The 14656-nt window shown below is 45.2% G+C and overlaps 1 protein-coding gene across 3 annotated transcripts in view; it reads left to right on the top strand.

Annotated features, from left to right (window-relative positions):
* The window catches only part of ACTN1 (actinin alpha 1), an 87437-nt gene that overhangs the window by 37005 nt on the left and 35776 nt on the right, over nt 1-14656 (top strand). For all 3 annotated transcript variants that reach the window (XM_065686736.1, XM_065686735.1, XM_065686737.1), the window contains exons 2-3: nt 4929-5043; nt 10025-10144. In XM_065686736.1, the coding sequence (XP_065542808.1) occupies nt 4929-5043; nt 10025-10144 (235 nt within the window). The remainder of the gene's footprint in view (nt 1-4928; nt 5044-10024; nt 10145-14656) is intronic.

Below are 14656 nucleotides of genomic sequence, written 5' to 3'. Positions count from 1 at the left end.
AGGGCAAAGAATACCAGAGAGTACCTGTGTGCAGATGTGTAATACAGGGAGGACCAAACGTAGGTTTGCATTTGGGAAGACTGGGAGATAGTTGGAAGGAGCTAGCTGAAGAGCATATCTATTTAAAACTTTAGCTACAGGGCCTCAAGCAGTCACCTGGCTGCTGTTTGTAGTTAACTCATGCCTGGGCAAAGGTTAATAAGGTGAACTTTGAAGAAGGAGGGGCTCCCCATGTCATGTCAGAGAAAGGGGTGTGCATGCTTGTTAAAATAGGTATGCACGTAGACTTGTAGAGGTTACCTCAGCAGTGAACCTGCCACATGCTGAGGCCACAGAAGAGTCAATCATATTTACTTGCTTTTAGTAATGTTTGTTACTCTTTTCATCTGACAGGTTATATTGTGGTAGAATATGAAGGTCTACTGTTTGTACAGCAGCAGCACACAAATAGCAAGTGCTCATCTCAGTGCCAGGGATCTTGCTGATGAAGCTGAGGTGTAATAAAAAGAAGCTACAAATTACAGCAGGAGATGCAGAGAGCAATGATGAGAAAGGTGTGCCTGTACACACAAATGCACACACACTCCTGCATTCTCATCCTCCATTGTGAGCACTGAACAAGAGGCAGACCTGCAGGGGTGTCTTGGCAACCTGTTGTGTCCAAAAATGAAATTAAGACTACAGTATATGGAAAGATAGAAGGGCCAAGAAACACTGCTCCGTTTGCACCTGTTGTGAAGTTGCCATAGAGAATTTATGGTGTGAGACTTGCGCGAAGAAAATCCAGTTGATGGTATGATTTTGTGCTATTATTTAACAGTAAGTAGTTTTCCAGCTCTGTGAAATTTCCATAAGCCTCAAGATTAACAGAGCATTTGTTTCCTCCTCTTTGGGACAGGGAGTTAGAGGTAAGCAGGGGAGTAATCTCTAGGCTTCTGTGTCTGCAGGCAGCAAGGAGCACATCTGCTGCCTCAGAGGAGTGGGTTGAGCTCATCGCTGGGAGCCAGTGCTTCCCACCTGGCAGTGCATTTGTGCCTTCCGCACTGGGGTGCCCCTTACCCTCACCCCAGCAAACAGAGGTGATTTGGTTTGGGTTTGATTTCGACCGCTCCAGGGCCGGGCCTGCACCAGAAAGCCGGCAGCCCTCTCCACTTCCAAAAGCTTGTTTGCTGGTGACAGGCAGCATAGCACCCCGAGCCGACTGCCATTGCTAGCAGTGACTCAGGGCGTGGGGAGGAGCAGCTGTGTTGCCCAGAAGGTGGATGGGGCGAGTGGGTGGTTTCAGTAGGTTTCCTAGAATAACAAAAAGGATCCTGTGCAGATGCTGAAGCTAAGGCAGTAAAAATGGTTCTAAACAAGACTGCCAGCATTGCAAGGCCCAGCGGACAGCAAAAAATTTCAGCTCCCCTTTCTTCTGTTGATTCCCCCCAACTTCCCTGCTGCACTTCTCCAGCCTTCTCCTGTCTGTCAAATCTCCTTCTGATTTAGCACTTTGAAGTAAGAAGATAGTTTACTCCTGTGCAGTGTATGCAGCTAATGCAACATAAATCTGTTTTCTGATTATTACATTTTGATGGATGTTGTTCTGGATTGGTCTGTGAAGCATATAGCTTGTGAATCCCACTGCAGTTATTAAAAGCATTCGTAATCCTGCTCTCTCGCAAAATGGCCTAATTCATCCACACTGGGTTGCTAGTTGTTGCTGTCCCCATATGCTGTTGTGCTACTTAAGGTATTATGCTTATTGGAATTTACGTAGGACCTGAAGGGTGCCTTGAGAAAACGTCTGCACACTGGGGAGTTGTCTAGTGGGAACAACATGCTCTATGACTTAGCTCTTCATGGTCTAGAAGGAGGAGTCCTTGAGGAATCTTATCCTTGAGGAGCTGAGGTGTCAGCTTTGCCACTGGTGGTTAGTGGCAATGTTTTGCAGAGTCGTCTCACTTCAGCACGTCTGAGGCTGTCATGTGGTGAAGATGGCTCCAGCAGAGAAGTTGGAGTGCTGGCTCTGGGACATACTTTTCCACCAAGTCCTAGGTGACTCTTGCAGCAATAAGAGCCTGACTGATCTGGTTGTTCTGCCAGGCTTTATAATAATGCAAAGTTTAGAAGTTTGTGGTTAGCTTTTAATTTCATCTGTTTCTTAGAAGTGCAGCCCCAGCTGCCCACTTCAACCTTCAAAATGTGCAAAGAGATGCCAAGTTGAGCTATATCAACATTACTGATGATTTAAAGCAGAACTTCTTGTTCTGTTTTGGGCTGATAGAAAGTAAAACTTTAACGGCTTCAAAGAAGTTATACAAGAAATTAAAGTGCAGCCCGTTGGCTTTTTGCCTCAGTTCAATGCAGATTTCGTAATGTCACTCAGGGCCTGTCACTAGCTCTAGATACCCTGCTTTGTCTGCTTTCCAAATATGAGAGGTTCGTGGGCATTCACCACCTTCCTGACATAACTTGCTCTCATGCTTTGGTGTGTGCTGATATAGCATTTGAAAGCATCTCTGCTCTCATGGTCCTCTGGAGGAGTGAAGGAGCTTGCCTGCAGAAAGAAGCCAAATAAATGAACCTTTTCTCACATAATACAGCACTGGCAGTGGAATGAAGAGAAGGATGTACTTCAGGATGCAGGACCCAGTTTCCAATAACACTGCTCTTTTTTGGAGGGAAACAAAACTCCGATGCACAACCAAAAAAACACACCACTTTTGTTTCTCAGGGGAATAACAATAAAAAGCAATAAATGGTGCTTAATGACTTACTCTTTTTTTAAAGCTTCCAAAGCTGGAAGGAAACCGGGCCATCTTGAAAAAAGAGATCCTAGACTTTCACAATACATGTATCCGTCCAAAGAGCCATTGCCATGAAAGTGTTTACAGCTGCACTGTTATCCTGCTCCATCTCACAGCCCCAGCGGAGAGCAAGGCCAGAGCACAGCAGTGGGAAGCTCGGCAGCTGTTGAGCAGTGCTTTTTCCAAGGAAGGATTCTGCTACGCTATTTGAAGTCACATAGGCACAAATGTGAGCAGGTTAATAGAAGCAGCCTAGTTTCCAGACAAATAAGAAAAAGCCCTGATGCTCTGCCATTTGGGATGATCTCTCTTTTGGAATCCTCTACATGGTGTAAACAGTGGTGAAGCATTTCTAAATTTCATGTCATCCCTCAGTATCAGCTGAGTTCTTTGTGCTGTGGCTTTCTAACAGCCCAAGATGGCATGGGTGCTGTGGTCTACTCCACCCTCCTGCTTAGCCCATGTATGCTAAATTCTCTTGCAGAGGCTTGTTAAGACACTGCTGAACTACCTCCATGCACTGCTGAGCAGAAGACTAGCTTTACCCCAAGAAAGTAAACAATTCTTTGCTGGGTCAGTGAGTTGAATTGGCTCTGGAAGCACATCTGGGAGAGGAAAAAAGACCTCCTTTCCTTGTGGTAGCACTGAGCTTTTGAAGCTGCTCATTACTTGAGTAACCTCACCCTTCTACTGAAGAGCGATTGAGGGGTTATCAGTTTGTACAGAGAAAAGGGTTCACTTGGTATCCTGTTCAAACATTGTGAAACACATTCATTAGCACTTGGACAAACCTGTCTGCCTTAAAAGAGCTATCTGCTACCATTTACCCTTCAAACAGTACTTTTGTGTCAAAGAGCTTCTGCGTCCCCAGGTTGGACTCTGATTCACCTATTTAAGACAATGCCACGCTGTGCCATTTGCTTCTTGTATTTTGACTGTCGAGTGGTAGCATTTATTTATCTTTCATACCATTTCATGTGGTGCTCCTTCGAGACAATCCCTACTCTCACATCTCTTGGATGAGATGGTCCCTTCCCTGTCAGTGCCCCACCTGACCATGGTTCATAACATGAGCTGATGGATTGCAACCACAAAAAATGTGTCTTGTCATCAGTTGTGGTGAAATTAATTTCTCTCATATGAGAGATCCTCTTATCCTCACCACTTGAGGTCAGAGGGTGTTTCCGGAAAGAGTTTTGTTTAGCCAGAATGCCTCTGGCTGTATTGTAGTTTGGGCATCAGTCCCTCCTGCACTTCAAACTCATGGTATTATTGTGGTGGTGGTGGTGCATGATATTGCTAATTACAGAGTGGCTGTGATTTCTGTCATTGAGGTGGCTGCTGTGATTTTTCTGCCAGAGGCTCTCAAAACAGTAGGAGTTTGGGACTGCACTAGAGTGTAGCATTGCTAAGTAATGGTTTACTTACATGCTTCCCAGGACCTGGACTTCTGCTAAGATGGGTGATAGCACTGTTATCCAGAAAACATGAACTCCTCTACATGATGGGGACAGTCACAAAGGGAAAGGAGGTCTGCTTAGAAGTGAGTCAGTGAGAACAGAGGCTGCAAGACAGACCCTACTGGGATGTAGTTTATGTGACTGAAGAGCTCGGTGCTCTGTCTCTCTGTGTCTAAGGGCTGCAGTGTTTGCTGGGGATGAAGCAGACCAGAGACAGCTGGTCATAGAAGAATGGTCCTTTTTTGTTCAAGCACCTGTCTAGAGATGAGTTCTGAAATGCTATTTTCCTTTCTCCTTCATATTATGTTAAGATGCGTCATCTAGCACCACTGGAGTCCCTAGCAATCTGAGCACTTAGCATGCCTTAAAATTGGTTTCAAGGTATTCTAAACAAAACACAAAATGTAGGGACCTGTCCAGAAAATCAGACATGCTGGAGCCATGAAGTGACTGTGTCTTTCAGACTCCATCTTTCACAGGAACACCCTGCAACTTCTTGGGATATTTAGGTACAAACACTTGTGCCCCACAAGGACAAGGCCTGGAAAGATGATAACTGAACGAGCATTTGAATCTGTGTCGTGGTGCCTAGCAGCACTGCTTTGGTTGTGAACTGTTGTTTGGCTTCTTCGAAGATTACTGACTGCTTTTTTTTTTGCCTCTCTTTCCTGTGTTTCAGACGTTTACAGCATGGTGTAATTCTCACCTCCGCAAGGCTGGGACACAGATTGAGAACATAGAGGAAGATTTCAGGGATGGTCTGAAACTCATGTTACTTCTGGAAGTCATTTCAGGTGAGAGAGGTTCTGTGTGGTGCTCTCAAGTGTCCTGAGCATCTCCATTCTGAAATCTCTCCTCCGTCTTTCCCGCAGAATGGGGACAGCAGGAGCTGTAATGCTGCAGGTTTCGCTGGAATATAAAAACAGCTGCTTCCTGATTCAGAACAAATTTCTCCCTAACGAATATCTTGTCTCCAGCAGTGACCATTAGTGTGCTTTTGGAATGTACTCCAAGCCTCATGGCCTGTGCCGGCTGCCCACAGCATTCCTGCTCCTGCCTCTCTTCTTTCCTCTGCCCGTCAGGAATGCACAGCCTCCTGTGAAGGCTCAGGCAACGGCTCTTACTGCTTGGCAGGGCTGACAAAGCAACTCTGGGAAGTGTGGGAATGTTGCACTGGCAAATCATACCAAAGCCACATGACAGTGGGAACAGGATAGAAGTTATTGGAAGAGGAGAGTCAAACCAGTAAATCTTCTGTGTCATTCATTTCAGCTGTGACTCAAGTTTTCCTATTCTAGTTTCTGAGCTCAGTGCTCAAGCCTTCAGGGAAAAAAAAATCCCAAAGAAAAGCACAGTCCCACAAAACCCAGTCTGTAATAAAAACAGGGGCATGAGTAAGTTAGGTCGCATTTGTTTTCACTTCCTATCATGAATGTCCCACTACTTGACAGATAGCTCCAGGGATTATTTCATATAAGAAGTAATCCTTACTGACCTGCCAATGAAATAAAGTGGGATACCTCCGATGTTGGAGGCATTGAGGGGGGATAAGAATGTATATATAAAATAGGGGTTATGTGCTCACAGACTTCCTTCTGATGGCTTTTGGGCTGGTAATGGCAACCCAGTGAGTTGCATGCCTGACCTTCTTGGTACATTTTCCAATAACATTGCCATGATAGAAGCACTCAGGCTGCCTTCCCTCTGCCCCTCCTTTCCTTTCATTCTCTTCCCTTTCCCCTTGCCAGCTCCTGCAATGATGCAGTCCTTATATGTGTTTTTCAGAATTTGGGAACACAGGATAAAACCTCAGGGGGGTTGCCCATGCTGGTGCTTCGGAGGGATCAGAATTCAAAATATTATCAGGGCTTTGCAGCATACACACTGCTTCTACAGTGCTTGTAAGAAACAAGGTGCCAGAGTCCTAGTTCATTTCCTTGGCTTGGTCCTAAAGCAGGGGGTCTCGTATTTCACACTGCTTGATTTCCTTGCCTCATCTCACACTTTTCCTCTCATATTGTCCCTTTACGAGCCCACTGGCAGGGATTGTCCAGACCCCTCTCCGTCTGGGCAGAAGCTGATGGCTTCCAAGTGCGCTGGTGTTGTGGGCACAGCATTCCCCCATCTGCTGTAGAGTGGCTCCATGCCTGCAGCCAGCCAATAGATGATCAGGGGGCAAAGGCACAGGGTGCCGTTGGGGGCTGCATCCCACCTGAGGCCATGGTCCTTCCTGCACTAAGGACTGATCATCCTTTCCTTAGAGCCAGCACCTAATTCTCCCTAGGTACAGTGGCGAAAGAGAAGAAATATTGCATAGTTGCTTTTTCTGCATTTCATATCTATAATTGGTGGTTCCATTTCCACTTGTGAGCCCTGCTGCTCTTATGGATCCTTTTTCCAGCTGCTGGCCCTGTTAGTAGCTCCTTTGACCATAACTGGGGAAGCAGCAACCCAGTCTGGGAGCAGCATGGGGGGTATGGAGTCTCTTGTTGTTTGGCAAGGGCTTACCTGTATGTTCCTACTGATCACCTGCTGAAAGGGTGATGTTAGCCCTCCAGTTCCAGCTTCTGGCCTTTCTTTTCAGCTCACTGCACGCCTTCCTCTTCCTGTATGCTAGGGGATTGCAGAGCTGCTTATGGGAATTTGGCATGTACAGGATTGCTCCGTAGCAGGCTGATCCTTTTCTCTAGCATAGAGGATGATGGCCATAAGAGTCTTCAGCAGCGAAAGCACTGGGCTGGGCTAGCTGAGGGCTAGGTGGAGCCTGGCTCCTCTGCCTGGCTGGGGTGTGTGGGACTGAGGGAGTGCTGTCCTCCTCTGCCCCCCTCCAGCCATGGCTGCCGCTGAAGGAAGGATGGAGCCTGCTCCAGGGGAGCTGCTGGAGACCCTGGGGTGTGAGATGGACTATGCCCTGAAACAGGTCTCCCACAGCCCCACATGTCCTTGAGGACACTTCACTGCCAGGCAGCTAAGGCAGGTAGGAAGCTGTTTTCCCATCTGATGCGACTTCCCTAAGTCCGGGAAGCAGCTGTGTCCTGCAAGAGGAGAGTGCCTCAGTTTTACTCAGCTTTGTACCTTCTTGTGGTGTGGTGAGCTGTGCTGCTGATGGCTCCCCTTCCAGCCCAGCCAGAGCCGCTCGGTCCCCCAGATGCTGTGCAGTGGGAAAAGTTCCTCAGGCAGTCCTGGGACTTCTTCATTCCAAGACCACTCCTGTTGGCCTCCATGGTGGGCAGTAACAGGTGGGCCTCCCCTCAGAAACTACCCTTTCATTTTTTACCGCGTTTCCTTCCCCTGACAAAGCCATTTCAAAAATAATGTACAAGACATAAAAAGTCTAAGCTCATGTTTAGTCCTTCCGAAATAAAGTTATACGGCCCCTCCCCCCACCCCTCCCCCAAGCAGAAGGAATGACTGATTGGAATTTTTCCTAAAAAAATTTGCAGTAAACGACTTCTATGCCAACGTGTCCTTGCATTGTTTGGCTTTTAAAGTGCAGCCCTGGGCTAGTACATGAGAATTGGAGAATGGGAGTAGACCATTCCCATTGTCTTAGCTGGGAGAAGTACTAAGAAATGAAGCAATGATGCAAATAGCTGAAAATAGAACATGTTTCTAGCAAGCTTCCCTTTTAACAGCCTACATCATTAATAATGTATGGTGTGGAAACAGATGATTTTTTTTTATCTGGAAATCTACATTTGTAACAAAGTCCAAGCCTGAAGGAAATAGCCATTGGGTTTTGGGACTAAGTTCCCCCAAAAATATTCTAGAGCAAATATCCTATTGTAGTATTTGAGAGAGGGAGACTGCAGTTTTGTAGTCACCATCAATTGCTCGAGGATTGTTTTTGTCAGAGGGAGCAGTCCTGCTCTCCTCAGCCCCAGGGAGAGCAGTTAGATGCTCTCCCTTGTGTTGGCCATGCACATGCGGCCACAAGGTGAATTGGATCAGCTTGCTGGTCCAGCCGAAACCTAATCTCCTGTCTTTATTTTTCTTTTTACAAGGCTAGTTACAGTCACATGAGCTGAAGTAAATGGTTATTTTTTAGCTGGCTTGGCCCATTTGTTGGTTTTGGCAGTATAAGTCTGCTTGAATCTATTGTGAAGCTACATGTAAAGATGTCGTTATGACACTGTCATAGAAAATGGCTCCACTTGCAGAATGACTAGCATTATCCAAATGGAAAAAGAAAGCAGCGTGCCATGACGTGTACTGGAGGCTCCATTAAAGCAAAAGAGGTTTTTTTTTTTAATCCGGGGATGGAGGTAGTGCCATAAATAAATCTTTCTACTTAAATTGTCAGACATCAGTGTTTAATTTTGAAAGTGAATCTGGTTTTATCCTTAAGCTTGAAAGCTAATGACACCAGCCTACTCTGAAACACTTCGAAAGGATTTTCATTTCCAGACTTTTTTGTTTTGTGGGGCATGGCTATGGAAATAATCTGGTCTTCTCCCCTTTACCTTTTCCTCACTCCTTTGTTAGGAAAAAAACATGCGATTTTAGGATGAAAAACAGTTCTTTGAAAAGTACTTTTCTTTCTCACCCTTCAACCTCAAATAAAGGTTTTGAGTCAGGCCACACTGACTTAAATATTCAGGTCTGAGATACAGCAGGAGACTTTTAGAACTGAATAGGTCAGGTGAGTAATTGCTTGCCTGGACTTGCCCATTTGATCTCTTTTTAATTATCTCATAACTTCTTTTCAAAGTGCAAAACCTGCTTGCATTTTGTTCTGGTCTTTTGTATTCTGGAGCTTGTAATCTGAAAGCAGCTGTTCTGTTCATATTTTGGTGTTGTGTCACGCACAGGGGGGTCCTGATGTCCCCTCTGATTATGTTTCTAGTAGAGGTTCCTCTGAAAAGCCTGTTTGTCTGCTCAGCTTTAATTTGCTTACTCTGCATGTTTGGTTAGCGTTAGTTGGTTAGCAGATTGTGAGCATAGTTACTGGCAGCCTATCAGGAAGGGCATGACTATACTTAATGCAACTCTTTCCAATGAATAAGGTTAAGAAAGCTCTTTTCCAAATTGACCAGCTTTGTTCCTGTCAGGAGCTGGCATTTGCCATAAGACTTATTTCTATCAGAGATTTACCTCGGAGCTAGGCTGCTTCCTTCTCTCTACCTCATAAACATGTAAAATGCGTACCACTCAGTAAGAGAGCATTGCATAGAGTTAGAAATACATCAGAAGTAATGGAAAGGAGTTGAGATGACAGCCCTTACAGTTATAAAGCCACTTGGCAAAGAAGTAATTTTATTTCCTGATACAGGCAGTTGTGGCTATTCAGCGAAGAGACTGGAGAGAAGGGAGGTCTGTATCCTGGCTGGGAGAAAGAAAATCACACTCATATTTATAGGGAGTTCCAAGGAGAGATTTGCTTCGTAAAATGCTGAGGGGAGCTCCTAATCTGTACCTGGGGGGAGGGAAGTTTGTGTCTTTTCAGGTCACCTTATCTGTGACTGATTGTATGGAGGTTAGTTCCACTGTCTAGCTTAGTGTGGTTTGGAAGGACCTTTTCACCTCTGCTATAAGGCTGCTGTGGAGAGGACTCAGTACCAACAGTTCTGTTATTAAGTTATCTGGGATGCAACAAAAACATACTAATTCCCTCTGGGGTTACTTACCAGTGAGTGCTGTCCTGCCTTCACTGTTGAGAAAGGGTGCAGGGAGGTCTACCCTCTGCCTGGCTGAGCAGCAGGAGCTACGAGCATGGGGAAACAGGAAAGAAAGTGTTTAGAGTTGTTTTCTAATTCATACTTTTTCTCTTATTAGGTGAACGTTTGGCTAAGCCAGAAAGAGGCAAAATGCGAGTGCACAAAATATCCAATGTGAACAAGGCCTTGGATTTCATTGCCAGCAAAGGAGTCAAACTAGTATCTATTGGAGCAGAAGGTAAAGAAACCAGCTGATTTGTCTAGGCCCAAGCTGTGCTGAGCTGTTGCCTTTCTCTCACACCTGCATGTCATTTCCCTTTGTACCTCCCTAGCTCTACCACATCCTTGTAGAATAAGTCACAGAGGGAAATGTGTGATATATTATGCCTTTACTCTGAATTTAAATCTCACCTTCACACCAAACTGCCAAACCTGATTCCCACATGGGCTTTTTGGTCAGGTCCTCCTGATCTTCTTCTGGTTTTCATGAGTTAAGGAAAACATTGAGCAGTGGCAGAAGCAAATTGAGTGGTTTCTTTCTCAGATCAGGAAAAGTCTCATCTGAAGCATAGCAGCTGCTTGTTGGAGAGCTGCTGGGAAAGATCCCCTATTGTGGTAGGATATCCCGTGGGTCAAAGCTAAGTGCAATCCCCAGCACAAGTCAGGGACTCCAGAGACTTCAATTTTCAGTGCTTCCAGGCTTCTTGTGCACCCCAGAAAGGCGGGTGCTCTGTCTGGAAGCCTGGGTATTGTGGGGTAGATACAACTGTGGGCAGCACCAGGGATGCCCCCGAGATGAACTTGCGGATCATGCAAACAGCAGGGAGTTGTGAAGGATTTTTGTCTTCTTAGCAAAGATGGTGGTTGTTTTGCAGATATGTCACCCAAGATCCAGAAAGGCTTGCAAGTTACTAAGATAGTTTGATCTTTTATAAACCTTTACAACTTGTCATCTTATCTGGTTTGTGTTTTCATGACACTTGTTTTCCTCTGCTCTGGACCTGTGTGCGAGTCCTGCCTATGTATTCCTGTTGTCACTGTTGCTGTGGAGACACTCTGCTTCTGTGGTATTTCTAGGTTTGTCTTTACAGTGACCACAGAAAATGAGGGAGGTTTGTTATCTCCTTCTTACAGATGGAATTACATGGTTTCTCCAGGGAAACCCATGTCAGAGCCAGGAAATAAGCCCATGATACGGTTCTGGATGGGCATTGCTCCTCTGGGGGAGTCAGGGGCTGCAGGGCTGAGCGCTGCCTGTTCTTAGCCCAGGAGGTCAGAGCAGTGTTGACTGTCCCCAGTTATGGCCTTTCAGGCATGCTTTTGCGGGCATTTCCAAGACATGTGCCCATCCTGTGATCCTGTTCTGTGTCAGATCAGGCAGAATACCTCAGCCACTGCAGGTGCTTATGTTTGCTTTACCAAGGTCTTTGCCTCAGCATACTGAGACTTGGGAACAATTTCAGACTAGTGTCTAGGGACATTGCAGATGCTACTTTATTTGGTACTAAGAGCAAAATGCAATAGGTGTGTGGCTCAATGATATTGACATTTTGCATGCAAAACTTTTCTTCAATTTTCTCAGCTTTTCCCACAGGAGCAACCTGAGGGTGTTCCTGGCTCTGAGTACTGTTTATGTAGCACAAATGCACATCTAAAGTAATTTTGTGCCCTTACAGAAAAGACTGATGCAATGTCTGATGCAGTAGTCCCTATCTATATGGGACCCTTTTCAAACTGGACCTGTAGCCAGAGGCCTTCGGCCTTAGGAAAACTCCTGCTGTCATTTGGATTTTTCTGGGAGCCTAGAGCATGTGTAAGGCCTGTCTTGCCTGCTCTATCCCGTTTTATTTTATTTTCTGGTTCTGCTGTCCCTGGCACCAGTTTGCCTTTTCCTCTCCTTCCACTGGATTTTTGTTTTTTGCTCTCTGCTCCTGAATCAGCTGTGACTGTACCCTCACAGCACTTAGAAACCATTTACAAGTAAAATGGTTTGTGACCGAAGATCTCCTGGGCCCAATTGTTCAGTATGTATTCATGGCAGTTACCCTGTCCAGAAATAGGCTGAGAGGTGCCATTTTGTGACAGAAGCCATGATTTTTATCAGTCCAAAGAGTGAGCCTGACATCCTCTGCCAAATGTTCCTGTCTTTCCTATGTCGTTGTGCCCATGCAGCTACATAGTGAACACAATATAGGTTTCTTTATACTAGCAAAGGTAGTACAGCACTGAAGTTTGGACCAAGGTTAGCTTTGATTTTTATGCTGAGCCCATGCCGCAATGACAGCTCAGGCCACGTAAGTGTGATGACAGTAAGGGCTCCCCCACTCCAGCTTCTGCCTGTGCACTCAGACTAAGCCCAGGCCACTCTCGTTGTCACCAGGAAACATAACCTGGTGCAGAGGCTTCTGCCTGGTCCGCCCAGGTGCTCGGTGTACAGTAAACTATACACATGAGCCATAAAAATGGAATTTTACTTTGAAGAGCACAGCAGTAACTCTGTCCATGGAAGGGATTATAAACTTCCTGGAGCATGAATTTTAAGAGCTTACTTGCAGACTGTAAGAAGACATCATGCAGCAGCAAAGTAGAAGATAAAAGCAAATGAGCCAGACATACACTGAGACACCAAGAAAATGAGCTGTAAACGTCTCAAGCATGTTGGACTGATCTAAGAAGTTTTCCAGGTGGCTTTTCCCCCAGGGGATAAAACCACCATCCAGCAGCAGTGTGGTCGTACTGGCTAAGGCAGCACACTCCTCCCCTCGAAGTGGCTTTCTCTGTGCCTGGGTATCTGCTGGGAAGCAGGGTTGTGTGTGAAGGGTCTGCGGCTCAGCTGTAGTTCTCTGTGTGCACTACACAAATGGCATTGGCCATCAGTGTCCTGGGTTGTTTGGTTGGGATTTTTTGTTAAAAAATAAGCTCCAGAAAGCATCCCAAAGAGACTCTCAGATTAGCTGAAGCCTTGTGCAACCTTGTGTTTAATCAGAGCTAAAGCCAGCAAAAAAGTTTTCAATGGCATTTATCTTGCATTTCATCAAATAAAAATCCCTCTCAGCTGTTTACAAGCCAAGCTCTTCAGATGTGTCACAGTAAAAAGAGAACCAGAGTTGAAAAGGACTCCCTACACACAGCATGAGTGCAGGACAAATTCTATGTCCACGTTCAATGAAGGATGAACTAAGCAGACAGAATAAGTAATAAGAGCTGCTTTTTACAACCGTCTTTGACTGTTAACAATTAAAGATGATTCTAAACATCTTTGTTACCCAGACTCCATAGGATCAAAGCAGTTGTGGCATACAGCAGATCTGTGTAAATCTGAATCAAGGAAGTCCCTTGGCTGTTGAGGCTTCCAAAACGTTTTTCATCTGCTTTTAAATCTCACTGTCATCTGACACCTCAGAAGGCTTCTTTTGCTGTAATAGATTCCATACTGTGGTGTCAAATGCTCCTGGGATTTAACAGATTGAATAGGTCAAGTATGTGACCCTAACACTGTTTTATTTGCACCTCTAATCTACATAGAAGTTGTAGCTTTCTCGGACAGATGTGACTTAGTTCAGTATAAAGATAACTTTGAATTAACTGATCCCTATTTTCACCTTCACAAGTGAAAAGGAGAAATAAAACTTAGAGATTTCAACAACTGCAGAAGTCCCATTTGAGCAAAGCATCTACTGAGGCACCAGGCAGAGCAAGCATACATTTTACAGTGGAAAGAGGGGAAAATATGGTCTCTCTATGTCAGTGAGTGAAACATAGCATATTTGTCCCTATCGTCTGCCCACTTACAATTAGGGAGCCAAGATGTACACTCCCACCAACAATGCCAGCCAGCTGTCCTAAATCTGGTTGGACCATCATTACCAACATGCTTTCTAAAGACAGGGGCATGGATGGCCTATCCTATTTTATTTGGCTTTGTTAGGATAGATAAAATGCAGACCAGCCTTTATTTTGTGTCACCACTGTTGCTCTGTGTCTCCAGTTCCCAGATCATAATGCTATCCTGCCAGTTGACCATGGGGTAACCAGAGGCTGTGCTCTCATGGGCAACTCAGAAGTAGCTAGGGAGAAAACAGTTTCTGTGGCACAATCATGCAAGCTGGGTGGAAGCATGTTCGCTGTTGCAAAAAATTTCCTTCCAGTGGATGTAGATGCCTCACTAGCTTTAGCCAGCAAGTGATCCACCCCCAGGCTGAATGTAAATCACATTAATAACATGTACTTGCTGCTGCTGTTCAGCGAACAGCTGCTGGTGGTGGAGTAAGTGCAGACAAGACTTGCAGAGGTCCCGCCTAGGAAGATCATTTGGAAGGCACAATTAGACAGAAGATACTGAGTATTAGCCTTTTAATATTTGAATTGCTCTCACATTACTGAGCCTTATATCAGCAGGGAACAAACGCAGTATCTTTAATTAAGCATTAGGTTCTTCTAGATTTGCAGTGTTATGTTCAACTTTTCAACAAGTCCTGTGGAGTCACTTTCTGTTCATCAACAGGAAGCAGAAAGCTTCATGCAAACCTGTTTTATAACCATGTTTTTCACTTTTCTTTCTTGGCTATATTCCACTATATTAGAAAGAGACTGGCAGCAGCTGAAGGAATCCTAAAGGAAAAGGAGGTTGGCATTGGGGAATTCAGGGGTGGAAAACCAAATGAGTGAGGGCCAAAGAACATATGGCCTTTCTGATGAGGCTGGCTGGCTTTGTAACTGGGTTGCCAGAAGTTTTTTAGCTCTAGAAATG

The sequence above is a fragment of the Lathamus discolor genome, chromosome 6 (genome assembly GCF_037157495.1).
Source record: "Lathamus discolor isolate bLatDis1 chromosome 6, bLatDis1.hap1, whole genome shotgun sequence".
NCBI lineage: Eukaryota > Metazoa > Chordata > Aves > Psittaciformes > Psittacidae > Lathamus > Lathamus discolor.
This window is presented reverse-complemented; position numbering and strand designations above follow the sequence as displayed.